The following is a 16310-nucleotide window of genomic DNA, read 5'->3' as shown; positions in this document are numbered from 1 at the left end:
GAGTGGAGTTGGTCTTGATTTTATAACCTCATAAAAGGATTACAGCCCACGATCTCAAGGACGGAACTTTGTCATCAACTGGTTGCATGTATAAAAACATGCAAAATGAAATCACTGTCAAGGAGCAGTGATGGACATTTTAATTCTTGGTGAATAAATGTCACAGATTTGAGCTCCTTGTTTCTCAGGCTGTAGATGACCAGATTCATCATGGGAGGCACCACGGCGTAGAGCACACCCACCAAGAGATCCAGTTTTGATGCTGAGCTACAGGTGGGTTTCACAAGCTCTTTACTGACACATGGCCCATGACCTCTAATACAATCTGACACCTCCAGGGTAGAACTGTCTGCCTAGGTGAGTCACTTTTCAGGATTAAGACCAGCTAAAAGCAACGTTTGAAAATAGGGCCCAAAATAATTATTGCACATATGGTCTTCGTATTCATGAGAGTGTAAATATTAACCCTGAAGGGTCCCTACAAAGGCACGGAATAAAGCGCAGTGATGACCCTGTTATATCTCAAATAGAGACAAGTCCTTAGACAACCAAGTGACGAAGGGCCCAGATATTTAGGTGCCTCTAGGGGAAGCCCGGGGGCAGCGTCACAAAAGGGGAATAGGTCAATTGGTTTCAACTTTCTCTCGTCTTTTGGGCTAAAATGGCAAAGCCACAGAAAGGTTTGGGGGTGCTTGAGTTCTACGTGAACCAGTTTCCCAGGTCATAAAATCATGGAATCATGGAGTTGGACAAGAACTCAGGAGACCAACCCCCTGCCCAAAACAGGGCCACAAACAAGCAAATTGTCCCAGCCAGGGCTTTGTCAAGCTGGGACTTAAACACCTCTAGGGATGGAGATTCCACCCCCTCCCTAGGGAACCCAGCCCAGTGCTTCCCCACTTTCCTAGGGAAATAGGTTTTCCTAATAGCCAATCTACATCTCTCCCACTGCTCCTTGTTCTGCCACCACTGAGAACAGCCTCTCTCCAGCCTCTCTGGAACCTCCCTTCAGGTAGTTGAAGGCTGCTCTCAAATCCCCCCTCGCTCTTTGCTTCTGCAGACCAAACAAGCTCAAATCCCTCAGCCTCTCCTCGTACATCAAGTGCTTCAGCCCCCAAATCATTTTGGTTGCCCTCCACTGGACCCTCACCAATGCATCTACATCCTTTCTGTAGTGGGGGGCCAAGAACTGGACACAATACTCCAGATGTGGCCTCACCAGAGCCGAATAAAGGGGAATAATCACTTCTGTAGATCTGCTGGCAATGCTCCTCCTAATGCACCCCATTACGCCCTAAGCCTTCTTGGCTACAAGGGCGCCCTGTTGACTCATCTTCAGCTTCACATCCACTGCAATCCCCAGGTCCTTTTCTGCCAAACTGCTGCTTAGCCAGTCGGTCCCCAGCCTGTAGCAGTGATTCTGCACTTGTCCTTGTTGAACTTCATCAGATTTTTTTTGGCCCAATCCTCTAATCTGTCTAAGTCACTCTGGACCCTGTTCCTGTCCTCCAGTGTATCTATCTCTCCCCTAGCATAAGGTATGTATAAACTATATCCCTTTTTGATAAAGAGATGTAAATTAGACATATCAAAATTGTAAATGAAGCGGGGATTCTAAGTTCCCGTGATTCATTTGCGTAATGGCAGCCACAGCGTTTTTTAAAAAGCCGCTTTTCAAAAAAAAATTTGGTCAAGACGGTGATCTTTCAACAGAAGTGCCCCATTTTGAAAGAAGCTGGATAATTTCATGGAGGTTAGGTCCATAAAAGGCTATTAGCCAGGGGATAGAAATGGTGTCCTTGGCCTCTGTTTGTCAGAGGCTGGAGAGGGATGGTAGGAGAAAAATTGATTGATCATTGTCTTCGGTCCAACCTCTCTGGAGCACCTGACATTGGCCACTGTCGGCAGACAGGATACTGGGCTAGATGGACCTTTGGTCTGACCCAGTACGGCCGCTCTTATGTTCTTATGCTGTATACCTCATTTTTTGAGGTGTACAGAATCTTTCGAAACAGGGCATTTCTGTCTAAAGATCCTTGTCTTGACAGAGGCCACCATTATGCAAATGAAGCACTGGAAATTCAAATCTTGGCTTCATTTACAATTTCAATATGTCTAATTCACATCCCTTTATCGAAAATGGGATGTAATTTAGACATGCCCTTAGTGTCATGCACAAACTCACTGAGGGTGCACCCCTCCCCTCATCCAGGTCATTAATAAAGATGTTGAAGAAAATCGGCCCTAGATGCTTGGGGCACTCCACTTGAAAACGACCAACAACCAGACATCAAGACATTGATCTCTACCCATTGGGCCCGACTATCTAACCAGTTTTCTATCCATCTTACAGTCCATTTATCCATTCCATACTTCCTTAACTTGCTGGCATAATATTATTAGATAGATAGATAGATAGATAGATAGAGGGGGTGTATGGGGATAGATAGATAGATAGATAGATAGATAGATAGATAGATAGATAGATAGATAGATAGATAGATAGATAGATAGATAGTGTGTGGGGAATGGATTAGACTAACTAGACTTAATTAGATTAGATTAGATTAGATTAGATTAGATTAGATTAGATTAGATTAGATTAGAATATAATCTAATTGACATTGGTGTTAATGTAGACTAATTCCAGTGACTGGTGAGCACAGTTTGGATTACTAGTGTAAATGTAGTGTTTAACAGAAAGAGAGAGTACATCTTCCCAGGCAGAAAATAATGCCATGAGCTGATTATCTTGTTATACATGAAATTATTTCACCGTATCTTTTTAGGGGGATAAGGTAAAATGCCACATTTATTGACAGTGTAACACTACGCTTTTATATGTATATTCACACATACCCACACACAAACACACAAACGCCGTCTTGCTTTTGCTTAAAGTTTCCAGGCTGTTAATCACAATATCTCATGGGCCAGGCGAGTTAAACATGAGGGGGAGGAGTGGGGGTCAACACTCCAGTGTTGAGAAGATGAGCCCCAGAGATTTGTGCAAGACACCCTATTTTTTATAGGACTTTTCTCCCATCCAGGTCCATGCATTTTGCTGCATCAGCTCTTAATCAATCAATCACCATTCATTTTGCTTAATATCTGTTTATCTGAGAACAACAGAACGGCCATACTGGGTCATACCAATGGTCCATCTAGCCCAGGGTCCTGTCTGCCAACAGTGGCCAATACCAGATGCCCCAGAGGGAAGGAACACAACAGATAATCCTCACGTGATCCCTCCCCGTCACCCATTTCCAGACAAATTATTCTTTACTCTGACATTAGTGTATTGGTGTCTCCTTCCCAGCATTATTTCAAGGCTGGCTTGTTTGTAACAGAGCACTTGCTTCTTAACACTCCAACGCTGCCCATATGTCTTCCGTTGGTCTGCGTTGTATTGGGTCCAATTTATGGTACGTTGATGCCGCTGAGTCTTCCATCTTCCTCCCCTCTTCCACTGTCTGGACTTTGTGTAGTTCCTGGGGAGGGGGAGTGACTGGAGTATGAATGTTTGAAACTGTTGGGCCTCTGACTTGTTATCTCTACAATCAGCTCACCCAAGGGACAAAGGGATACATTGATTATACAAAAGGTATCAATCTCACTCCTAATACAAAGCTACTGTTAGTACAGACTTTTAATTCATTCATTATATTTTCTTTATGGCACAGTCTATATTCTAATTACTCCTAAGACCAACAGTGTTATCATGATGAATTACAGGAATCCTTCTGATCTCTATCTGTCCCAGCATCAGATACAAACACAAGTAGTTTGCCTGATGGATCTCTACTAAGAGTAAGGCTAGATTACAAGTTTTTTTAGGAAAAAGGTACGCAAAATGCGCTCCGTATTTTGCATGCCTTTTTCTGATTCTTTTGTTGGAAGAGGCTTTTCCGACATTTGGCCCAACTTGACTGGCCCTTCTTCCTCGTAGAACAAGGAATACAGGGGGTTCTGAACCCTCCCCCCGCAGTCTAGCCGTACCCTAAGGGCCTAGAAGACTGTTCTTCCCTGCTAACCAGAGAAGGGCGGCTGGCAGAGTTAGAGTTCTTGTAACATTCATTCTCATTGTTAGGCCACAGAAGATTGGGCCTAGGGCGGTTATGCTAAGACAGACTGAGAAGAGTCCAGCAAAGGGCTCTGGGTAGTCCCTGAACAAAATTTGAGACATGAGTTGAGCGAGGGAATGAGAAAAGCGAACAGCTGCATCTTTGTACTTGCTGAGCTGAACAGCTTGCTTAAGGAATTGATAAGAAAACTCCCTGTCTCCTGGTTGTATGGTACTCGCCTTCTGTCTTAATAAGAAAGTTGCTGATGTATCATATCAAGGCCACCTTGTATAGTTGGCAAGGTACGCATGCATGCTAGAAGTATCTAACTAACAAAGGGGAGTGGATTGCTTAAGTAAATAGTCGATGACGTGACAGAACTGTATATATAACCCCACTTGTTATAGAAATTGGGGTCTGGTTCTCTGTAGAGACGGGCTGCTCTCTATTGTCATGTGGACTCTTCAATAAAGAGCTTTGTGATTAGACCTTGCTGTTGCTGCCTGTCTCTTTGCGGTCAGACAACGAACTGAAGTTAGAAGTCCCCAATATCATGCTATCCATTAAGCACATTACATAAAACATTACAAAACTCTGTAGTCTACAATATCCATAAAAACACCCAGAAGAAGCCTGTTCTTGGTGGATAACATTCACCCAATCAGTTTCCTCAAGGCGCTTTTGAGCTCCTTGTTCCTCATGCTGTAGATGACCGGATTCATCACGGGAGGAACCACGGCGTAGAGAACAGACACCACAAGGTCCAGATGTGATGCTGAGCTGGTGGGGGGTTTCAGGTAGCCAAAGGACGCAGTGCAAAGGAACAAGGAGACCACAGAGAGGTGGGGGAGGCAGGTGGAGAAGGCTTTGTGCCGGCCCTGCTCCGAGGGGATTCTCAGCACCGCTCTGAAGATCTGAATGTACGACAATATTATTAAAACAAAACAGCTGAAAAATAAGGCCGTACTGAAGACTATAACACCAACTTCAGTGATATCTGAGTCAGGGCAGGCCAGCTTGAGGAGCTGAGGGATTTCACAGAAGAACTGATCCACCGTATTACCTCCACAGAAGTTAATTGCAAATGTGTTCCCAGTATTCAGGGCAGAGTTGACAATACCACTGATCCAGGCGCTGGCAGCCATGTGGACACAAGCTCCCCTGTTCATCACTCTTTCGTAGTGTAGCGGTTGACAGATGGCAACATATCGGTCATAAGCCATGACGGTGAGGAAAGCAAAGTCCGTTGCAGTAAATAAAATGAAGAGAAAGACTTGGGCTACACAGCCCAGATGAGAAATCGTCTTGGTGTTCAATAGCGAATTGACCATGGACTTGGGGACGATGACGGAGATGGAGCCAATATCTAGGATTGACAAATTCATGAGGAAGAAGTACATAGGGGTGTGAAGGCGATAGTCCAGGGCTACGAGAGTGATAACGAGGAGATTTCCTACCAAGGCCATCAAGAAAATTACTAGAAACACCACAAAGTGTAAAATCTGCAGCTCCCGGACATCAGAGAATCCCCGGAGAAGGAACTCAGCCATGGTGGTTCTATTAGTCATCTCTGTCCTCAGAGCGTGTCACCTGCAGAGGAAGGACAAGGGCAGCTGCATCAGAGGGCTCCTCTCCACCGAGAATCAGTCTACTACTCGGCGCATAATCACGCCAATGTAAACCAGCTTCAGAGGATGGTGTCTGTAGCCACCAATAGGACCTAGGTGAGGCTTGGCAGAGCAAAACCAGAACAAATTCCAGCCCAACTCCAACACTCTTCGGAGCAACGATTGCCCTGGTGAGCCAATAGAGAACCGTTTGGTTATAAGAGACCAGGGATGCCACTACACACGAGTCACAGCTACTGACTCTATTGTGATTAGCTGCCCTCTAAATGTCTGTCAGGGATGGTCTAGACAGTATTTGGTCCTGCCATGGGGGCAGGGGACTGGACTCGATGACCTCTCGAGGTCCCTTCCAGTCCTAGTATTCTATGATTTTATGATAACACCAAGCCCCAAACTAATTCCTATAGTTGAACTTCTAGCCAAAAAAAAACCCCTCCACTCTTGATAACACAGCTGCCCGTGATGGAACCGTTCCACGGTTCCACTGTTTAAACCCTTCCACTGATTACTCACCCCCCGCGTTAAACACTGATCACATTTTGAAAGGAACCCAGAGTTTTGTTCCTCAGTGTGCCCCGTATATTAAAACCCAAATACACAATCACAACAGCAAACGTACTGTGCTGGTCTCCGTGGAAATGTCTCTGCTTAGGATTCACTGAATGATCCAGGATTCGTTAGTCACTACCTATGTGTATCGATAATGCCTCCTCTCTGTGTTAACCATCAGCTGTTTCTCCAGCCCATCATCGTATCCCTGAGTTGCTGGGTCTCTCCCTTTCCTAGCAGACAGGGAAATCCGCATCACAGCTGCCTGCTCCTCTCCTTGGACAGGTTTAGGTGAGAGGTGAACGACTAACTGAGATGAGAAATTGAGAGTCTCACCCACCAGCAGAGGATCCCTCCGCCAGATCTCACACGATGGCTGCATCCCTGGCAAGACCCTTGGCTAAAAACAAGGCACGTCACAGGCTCACGGGGTGTCCTGAGGTATTGGATGAATAATGTATATACTTACAGCCCCAGGAGGCAGTGTTCCCTGTAAGCTGATAGGCAGAGCACCCCCCCGGCAGCAATTATTTCTACTGGTAGTGCACATCCGCACCTGCCTCGGTGCACATCACAAACATTATTCTGCACATGGGTGGAAAAAGAAGAGGGAGCATTGTTGATTTATAATCGACGCTGACTTAGAACTTAGCAACACCAGAAGCTCAGCTGGTTGTCCCTTCATTCACGACACATTGTTACCTTTGGGTGAGCAGAGGTTTCTCTTCCCCTGCATTGCGTGAGCCTGTCCTGGGATGCAGCCGCAGAAGGAACCCGGAGCTCAGACTGCTCTCGGATGTTGGTTATTAAAGGAGGAACCAGAGACACACACTGAAAATTCAGTGCATCATCCCAAACTGATGTTGGGATTGGTCCTGCCTTGGGCAGGGGGCTGGACTTGATGACTCCTGAGGTCTCTTCCAGCTCTGGGATTCTATGATGTAGTTTGATCCAGTGTCTCTCATCATGTTCGCCTTTGGATTTTCACAGAGCTTCCTTGATTTACGTGTGCTGGGCAACTGGCCCTTAAAATTCATGTCACATTTATATCTTTTGCCAGTGAATCAGAGCTACACACGCGACCAATGTTTCCATCTAGTCTGCACATTGAGCAATTTGCCCCAGGGAGTTAATTATAACAGTGCAACTTTTAATAGTTAAGGAGCGATTCATTCCCACTGGGGACGAAACTGCAAGAATTTGGGGTTGCTGAAATTTTCAGTGTCTGATGTTTAACTTCTACCAGGCAAAAAAACCGAAGTTTTCTTTCTTTCTTTCTTTCTTTCTTTCTTTCTTTCTTTCTTTCTTTCTTTCTTTCTTTCTTTCTTTCAATTATACATGCCTATATTTACAATTATACTTTTTTTTCTCAGTAAAGTATAATTTACTAAAGTACTCACCTGGCTGTGGGTGCAAATGGAGATTTGAAAGCTATTGAATTCACACTGGCTGAATTGTGAATTCACACTGACTGAACCAATACGGAGGGCCAGATCCCTGGCTGGGGTCCATCAATGTAGTATTAGTAAAGTCAGCAGAGTCAAATTCCCAAAGTACGTAAACCTACCATAGTTCCTTTGACACCAGTGGGGTCAACGAAGCCAGATCCCCAGGTAATGTAAACTGGCCTATGAAGTTATTGCATTTCATGTGATGTAAGTATGTGTGACATGATGTTTTATTCTATGTTTCCTTCGTGCTGTGCACAGTCAACCTGTGGAACTCCTCGCCGAAGGATGTTGTGAAGGTCGTGACTTTATCTAGCTCTTTTTAAACCCCTTTAAATTCATGGAGGATAGGTCTATCAAAACCTATTAACCAGGATGGGTAGGAATGGTGTCCCTAGCCTCTGCTTGTCACAGGCTGGGAATGGGTGACATGGCAGGGAATATTGATGACTCCCTGTTCTGTTCACTTTCCCTGAGGCACCTGGCGCTGGCCGCTGTTGGCAGACAGGACACTGGGCTAGATGGACCTTTGGTCTGACCCAGCCTGGCCGTTCTTATGTTTGTGTAATCACACACTTGCTGGGTGTGGTGCACTGTCCCATGAAGTGGCACTGAAACCACTTATGGGGAGAAAAATGAGTCTGCCTCTGCTCTATGGTCTTACCTGAGAGCCAGCTGGGCTTTTAGCTCACGTGGCAGAGGCTCCAAAAGTCGCAGGTTCGATTCCCCCTACTAGTGACCCATGTCTGCTGGTGTTACGTTTGCTCCTGCATGTGAGGTGCTCATGGCCTAGAAACTGCACCCTGTTTTAAGAACTGTGGAGGATTTGAGGATCTCTTGAACTCATGGTTAAGCGGGAAAATTGGCGGGTGAATCAATAGATGCTAGGTCTGGGGCTGGTAGGTGGCATCACAGGGACAGAGGGGGATCCCAAGCAGAGACACTGACCAGAGGAGGGACCTTCTCCGGCAGGAGGGAGGCCACCTGGAGAGAGAGGCAAGAAGGTGCCATTGGCAAACCAAGTGCTCATTCATGCCCAAGCCCTGAAGCATTGAACGGACATGGAGAAATGCATCTCTGGAAACCCCTCTGGCTCCTCTGTGTGGTAGAAGGAGACAGCTTGAGACATGAAGCCTGGTCTGAGGCCTCAGGGGTGAACTAGAGGAGTGTCGACACCTTGCAAGCCCATCAACATTCAAGCTGGTAGCAGAAATCAGGCCCAGGTAGGAAAGGTGTAGGGTGACCAGAGGTCCCAAAGTCAAAGGACAGTCTCGATATTCGGTGTCTTCTCTTGCACAGGTGCCTATTAACCCCTCCTTGCTTCAAGTTTTCACATTTTTTTTCTGGTCGCCCTAGAAACAGGCCTGCTTGCACGGCCACGGAGCCTGGCGAGGACGGGCTGATATTACAAGAACAGACCTGTTGCTGAGAAGTGCTCGATGGAGGAAGGGCCGGATTAACTCTTTTGGGGTCCCAGGGCTATTAGAACTTTTAGGGCGCCCTAGGCTACAGGTTGGGGCCAAAGTGAGGTTTTTAGAGGGTATGTCTACACTACAGCACTAATTCGAACTAACTTAATTCAAATTAGTTAATTCAAACAAAGGTAATTCGAATTAGTGCATCTAGACCTAAAAACTCATTTGAATTAGCGTTTTGCTAATTCAAACTAGCATGTCCACATTGAGTGGACCCTGAACCAGGGTTAAGGATGGCCGGAAGCAGTGCTGGTAGGGCATCAGGTTAGGACTTTAAGCGCAGCCCTTGGCTAGCCTGAGACAGCAGCTCCACGCTCTAAGGGACCCGACCCCCCACCCCGGACAGACAGACAAGCGAGCGGTGAACCCTGAGAACTAACTCAATGAGGGACAGCAAAGCAGTCCTGGCTTGGAGTGCCCTGAGTGCCCGAACTCGGCACATCATAGCACTCGGCTATCAGCCCGGCTGCACTTGCCGCAGGCTGCCATCTGGTGGGGGTCAATTGCGGGGCTGTCAGGATCCAGGAGGCCCTGCAGGAGAGCTTCCACCCCGAGGAGCCCGCAGAGACACCCCAGTCCTCCCCATCAGGGGCTCATGCCACATTCCTCCCTCACCTCCTTCCACTTACCCCTCCCTAGCCCCCCTTCCTGATGTAAAAAATAAAGGACACGTGTGTTCAAAAATAGAAACTCTCTTTATTGAACAAAACTGCAGGGGAGGGGGAGATTAACCTCTGGGGAGACTGGGAAAAGGAGGTCGGAGAGGGGAGGGGGAAACCTGGGAAGAGGGAGTTGGAAGGGGGAAGCCAGGGGAAGAAGGAGGAGGGGGAAGTATAAAACTATGGTACGCCATATCTTCAGTACTGTGTGCAGATGTGGTCTCCTCACCTCAAAAAAGATATTTTGGCCTTGGAAAGGGTTCAGAAAAGGGCAACTACAATGATCAGGGGTTTGGAACAGGTCCCATATGAAGAGAGGCTAAAGAGACTGGGACTTTTCAGCTTAGAAAAGAGGAGACGGAGGGGGGATATGATAGAGGTCTATAAAATCATGAGTGGTGTGGAGAGGGTGCATAAAGAAAAGTTCTTCATTAGTTCCCATAATAGAAGGACTAGAGGACACCACATGAAATTAATGGACAGCAGTTTTAAGACTAATAAGCGAAAGTTCTTCTTCACACAGCGTGTTGTCAACCTGTGGAACTCCTTGCCACAGGAGGCTGTGAAGGCTAGAACTATAACAGAGTTTAAAGAGAAGATAGATAGCACTCCATGGACCCGATCTCCATGAATTTATTAGCCAGGGGGTAGAAATGGTGTCCCTGGCCTCTGTTTGTGGAAGGCTGGAAATGGATGGCACAAGACAAATCACTTGGTCATTGTCTTCGGTCCACCCCCTCCAGGGTACCTGGTGTTGGCCGCTGTCGGCAGACAGGCTACTGGGCTAGATGGACCTTTGGTCTGACCCAGTACGGCCGTTCTAAGCTCAGGGCTCAGGGTCGGGGGTCTCCGTGGACCACCTTGATTTTCATGCAAACCTGCTCCTGGGTTCGCATGTGGCCTTTGATGGCCAGGCTGGCAGCTATCCTGCCCTAGACGGCCGCATTCCTGTGCCTAGTGTGGAAGTCGTGGACGTTGGAGACCTCCCCCCAAACCTCTATTAGGTCCACGATCTCTGCACTAGACCAGGCGGGCTCCCGCCTCTTGCGGTCCCGGGCAGGTTCCTGGGAGCCGCCAACCTGGTCCCGGGAAGAGGCGGAAGGCTGGGTGGCAGCGGGTGGCTGGCTCATGCCATGCCAGGTGCAGGATCTGCTGGCTGGGTGCTGGCAGGCTTGCACCTGGCACGGGCACCGTAGCCAGCCCGTGCCCCTTTAAGGGTTCTTCCTAAATGTCAGGGTGGTCAAACACTGGACTAAGTTGCCCAGGGGAGTTGTGGAATCTCCATCCCTGGAGATATTGAAGAGCAGGTTAGACAGAGACCTGTCAGGGATGGTCTAGACAGTGCTGGGTCCTGCCACAAGGACTCTTCCAGTTCTAGTATTCTATGGTTCTATGTTTCTATGACTGTAGTAGTATAAAGGTAGATAAGTTTCTGCAAAGATTTATGGATGTATAATAAAGATTTTGATTTTACTTCTATGGGGCTAATCCTTCTCTAACTAATTTCACTTCAGTGGAGTTAATCCAGGTTTTACTACTTCATGAACAGATTCTATGTTCTGGTCTCATTGTTACTAATTTGTCATTAGTTGATTATATTTCTAAAACACACACCACGTTGTGAAATTACACTCAAAGACAGACATATTCATTCTTGGGGAATAACCTTCACACAGTGGCTACATCTAGACTACATCCTTTTTCGTAAAAGGGATGTAAATTAGACGTATCACAATTGCTAATGAAGCGGGGATTTAAATCTCCCCCGCTTCATTTGCATAAAGATGGCTGCCGCTTTTTTTCCGCAAGGAGCTTTGTCGGAAAAGAGCACCAGTCTAGAAACTGATCTTGCAGAAAATAAAGCCTTTTCCGAAAGATCCCTTATCCAAAGCTCCATGCGGAAAAAAGGCAGCAGCCATTTTTATGCTAATGAAGCGGGGGAGATTTAAATCCCCGCTTCATTAGCAATTGCGGTACGTCTAATTTACATCCATTTTACAAAAAAGGGATGTCGTCTAGACGTAGCCAGTCAGTTTCTGCAATGCAGCTTGGAGCTCCGTGTTCCTTATGCTGTAGATGGCCGGATTCATCGTGGGAGACACCACGGCCTAGAGAACACCCATCACCAGATCCAGAGTTGATGCTGAGCTGGAGGGGGGTTTCAGGTAGGCAAAGAACCCAGTGCAAAGGAACAAGGAGACCACAGTGAGGTGCGAGAGGCAGGTGGAGAAGGCTTTGTGCCGGCCCTGCTCCGAGGGGATTCTCAGCACCGCTCTGAAGATCTGAACATACGACACAATGATAAAAGCAAAGCAATTCAAAAATAAAACCACACTAAAGGCAAAGAGCCCAAGTGCACAGCTGTAGGAGTCAGAGCAGGCCAGCTTGAGGAGCTGGGGGATTTCACAGCAGAACTGGTCGATGTCGTTGGACTGGAAGAAGGGTAAAGTGAAGGTGTTCCCGGTGTGCAAGGCAGAATTGACAATAGCAGTGAGCCAGGCACCAGCTGCCACTTGGACACAAGCTCCCCTGTTCATCACTCTCTTGTAGTGCAGCAGGTGGCAAATGACGACATGTCGGGCGTAGGCCATGGTGGTGATTAGGCAAAAATCAGTCTTAGTAAAGATGAAAAAGAGAAAGACTTGGGCGACACAGGCAGAGTAGGAAATCAACCTGGTGTTCAGGAGGGAGTTGGTCATGGATTTGCGGATGGTGACAGAGATGAAGCCAAGATCTAGGACAGACAGGCTCCCCAGGAAGAACATGGGGATGTGAAGACAGCGGTCGAGGGGTAAAACTGTAATGATGAGAAGATTCCCCACCCGGGCTGCCAGGTAAAGCATCAGGAACACCACAAAGTGCAAAACCTGCAGCTCCCGGATGTCAGAGAACCCCCGGAGCAGGAACTCGGTCACGGAGCTTCGGCTGGACATTTTCTTCCTCAGTTCCCAGTGTGGTGGCTGCGGAGGGAAGGGCACAGGCAGGGGAGGGGATCAGAGTGACATGGAATGGCCCGATTCCCCTCAGAACTCTCTCATGCGGTGGGTATGCACCATGTCCAGTGCCCACTCCGGCTACTCCCTGGGGGCAGTGAGTCAATTGGTTTTCTTCCCTTGCCGTCGGTCAAGCCCCAGACAACCTCAAAATCTGACTCTAGATGTGGCTGGATGAAACACTGTGTGAGTGACAAAGTAAAACACAACCCAAAGGCCAATGAATCTACCAAGCCAGATAAAGGGGTAAACAGCCTTAACAGTGAGGTGGCAAAATTTTCAGATGATACAGGGCATGCCCAGTAGACATCCAAAATTCATACCAAAAAACGAGGACGTATAGCAAAATGATGTATAGCGGGGAAGTGTTTTTCCTGCGTCTGACTTCCATTTGCACAATATTTTTTCTTCGCATTGTAAGGGTTGGGAAAGGGAGAATTTATAATGCATCAGTTCCTGCACGTGTTAATCACGTTAGTGTGGAACGGATGTATACCAGGGCGACTTATAGCGGGGATGCCCTGTAGTAAATTGCTCAAGGTAGCTGAGACCAAAGCAGACTGTGAAGAACTTCAAAAGCATCTCACAAAACTAGGTGATTGTCCAAAAAACAAGGCTAGGTATATGGGCAACAAAAGGGCAGATGAATTTTAATGTTGATAAATGTAAAGCACGTTGGAAAAAATAATCCCAACTACACGTACAAAATGACGGCAACTAATTTAGATATAACCACTCAAGAGTCATTATGGCAACTTGGATTCTTTGTGGAGAGTTCTCTGAAAACATCCACTCCGTGTGCAGCAGCAGTCAAAAAAGCAAACCAAATGTTAGGAAACATTAAATAAGGGATAGAGAATAAGACAAAGAGGCTATTTTATTGCCTCTGTATAAATCCATGGTACACCCGTATCTTGAGTACTGTGCACAGATGTGGTCACCACATCTCAAAAAAGATATCTTGCCTTTGGGAAAAGTTCAGAACAGGGCAACAAAAATGATTAGGGGTTTGGAACAGGTGCCCTATGAAGAAGGATGAAAAAGCCTGTGTCTTTACGGTTTAGAAAAGAGGAGATAGAAAGGTGATATGATAGAGGTCTATAAAATCATGACAGGTGTGGAGAAAGTGATAAAGGAAATGTTATTTACTTGCTCCCATAACATAAAAACTAGGGGTCACCAAAGGAAATTCATAGGCAGCAGGTTTAAAACAAACAAAAGGAAGTATTTCTGCACACAACATGTGGAACTCCTTGCCGGAGGATGTTGTGAAGACCAGGACTTCAACAGACTTCAAAAAAAGACCTAGATAGATTCATGGAGATTAGATCCATCAATGGCTATTAGTCAGGATGGGTAGAAATGGTGTCCCTAGCTTCGGGTTGCCAGAAGCTGGACATGGATGGCAGGAGAGGGATCATGTGGTAATTGCCTGTTCCGTTCAATCCCTCTGGGGTACCTGGCACTGGCCACTGTCAGAAGACTGGATGCTGGGCTAGATGGATCTTTGGTCTGACCCAATATTGATCTGCTTATGTTCTTATATAAGGGAGTTTCCCTTTAAAAATGGGACATCTGGTCAGCCTAGCCATGGGCCTTAGCCACCTGGCAGAGCTTTGCTAAATCACACAAGACTTCTCTCTGCATCTTGAGGTGCCTAAATCCCTTTGGCACCCTGGCCTACAGAGAGCACAGATGCTGGGCTGGAATCAGAACCTAGGGCGTGTGCCATGCAGGGGGTGAGATTAGAGGATCACAACGACCCCTTTTGGCTTTAATATTGATCAACTGATGAACGTCTGGGCCTCTGCTTCTGAGCTGTGGCAGGCCCCGGGGAGTGAGTCCCGCATGGCCTTAGGAAATCGACATCCCTCCTTTAATGCCAGTGACGCTCACGGCCAGCCAGACACAGTTCAGCTGCAGAGAGATACAGGGTGAGTCCCGCTCGATCCGATCCACGTCTGAGTGAGAAGCGGGGGGTTTGATGGCTGTGTCTTTGGCGGCTAGACATTGCTTGCTAGCGAGATAACGACCAAAGAATATCAGCACTTGATCGCACATCAGGAAAGAATACGAATAAGCACAGAACTGTAAGTTGGCAACTTCTTGTAAATATGTTTGGGGATTCACATGCAGGAGGCATACAAGAACACCAGGAAGAAATCCAGCGGAAACTCTTTATGGGTTTTACTTCCCGCGTTCCCTAGAAATGGTGTTAAAAAAAATCTAGGTATGGTTTTTAAAAAATAAAACTCCTGGCTGAAACTTTGTCCTTTTTCATGAAAATCCCAACACAACTTCTGAACAAAAACCTGCAGCTGAAATTTTCTTTTTTTTTTCACCTTGGGTGTGTCTAAACTACATGGCTCCGTCGACGGAGCCACATAGATTAGGCTGATCGGCAGAGGGAAATGAAGCCGTGATTTGAATAATCGCGCCTTCATTTAAATTTAAATGGCTGCCGCGCTCTGCCAACCATCTGATGATCAGCTGTTTGTCGGCAGATCGGGGCAGTCTGGACGCGCCATGGTCGACAAGGAAGCCTTTGTCGACCGGTGCAGGTATGCCTCGTGAAACCAGGTTTACCTGTGCCGGTTGACAAAGGCTTCCTTGTTGACTGTGGCACGTCCAGACTGCCCCGATCTGCTGACAAGCAGCTGATCATCAGCTGATCGGCAGAGCGTGGCAGCCATTTAAATTTAAACGAAGCCACGATTATTTAAATCGTGGCTTCATTTCCCTCTGCAGAGCAGCCTAATCTACATGGCTCCGTCGACGGAGCCATGTAGTTTAGACACACCCCTCGTGACTAAAAAAACCCGAGTATTTACTTTTCCTGTAAAATCTCACACACATTCAAGTGGAGCAGATGGATTTGGGAGTGTGTTCCTTCCAAAACACACACACACACACAAACCATCCAAACAAATCAGACATTTGACAGAAAATCTGCATGCAGCTTGAAAGAAGAGCCCAGGGTGGGGAATGTGAATTTTGGCTGCTATATTCACAGCCTCCGAAGATACACTGCATTTAAAGAATTAGCACGTCAGGAAACTTTACAATAAAAGAGAACTAGATAAATTCATGGCAGTTAAGTCCATGAATGGCTATTAGCCAGGATGGGTAAGGAATGGTGTCTCTAGCCTCTGTTTGTCAGAGGGTGGAGAAGGATGGCAGGAGAGAGATCGCTTGATCAATACCTAGGAGTGAGATGCTGGATTTTTTACTAGGTTGGGGTGGGTAAATACCAGCCCTTGAGCTGTATCCTGTCTGCTAGACTTAGACCCTTCTGGGCCCCCTCCTCACCGTATTTACTGTGCCGCCGCAGATACAAGGGATCACAACTACCTTTGGCCATGGATCGCTGGTCCCGGCCAATGGGAGAGGGGCTCACCTGTATCTGCGGAGATGCGGGTAACTATAGCAGCTGTGAGCCATCAGGGGCAAACCCTGGACGAACGCCCTGGACGAAAGCCCTGGTCTAGATCATC

At 47.0% G+C, this 16310-nt stretch overlaps 2 protein-coding genes across 6 annotated transcripts in view; one reads left to right on the top strand and one right to left on the bottom strand.

Moving 5' to 3' along the window:
* The window catches only part of LOC142821323 (olfactory receptor 11G2-like), a 75447-nt gene that overhangs the window by 543 nt on the left and 58594 nt on the right, over positions 1-16310 (top strand). For all 5 annotated transcript variants that reach the window (XR_012898140.1, XR_012898138.1, XR_012898139.1 and 2 more), the window contains exon 2: positions 189-273. The gene's annotated coding sequence lies outside the window, so the exon portion shown is untranslated. The remainder of the gene's footprint in view (positions 1-188; positions 274-16310) is intronic.
* On the bottom strand, positions 4718-5969 carry LOC102446552 (olfactory receptor 14J1-like). Its single transcript, XM_014579798.3, has one exon. It carries the CDS (start codon positions 5630-5632, stop codon positions 4718-4720), a length of 915 nt encoding a protein of 304 aa, XP_014435284.3. The 5' UTR covers positions 5633-5969.

This window comes from Pelodiscus sinensis, chromosome 30 (assembly GCF_049634645.1).
Source record: "Pelodiscus sinensis isolate JC-2024 chromosome 30, ASM4963464v1, whole genome shotgun sequence".
Taxonomy (NCBI): Eukaryota; Metazoa; Chordata; order Testudines; family Trionychidae; genus Pelodiscus; species Pelodiscus sinensis.
Note: the sequence above shows the minus strand (reverse complement) of the source record. Positions and strands in the feature narration are given on the sequence as shown.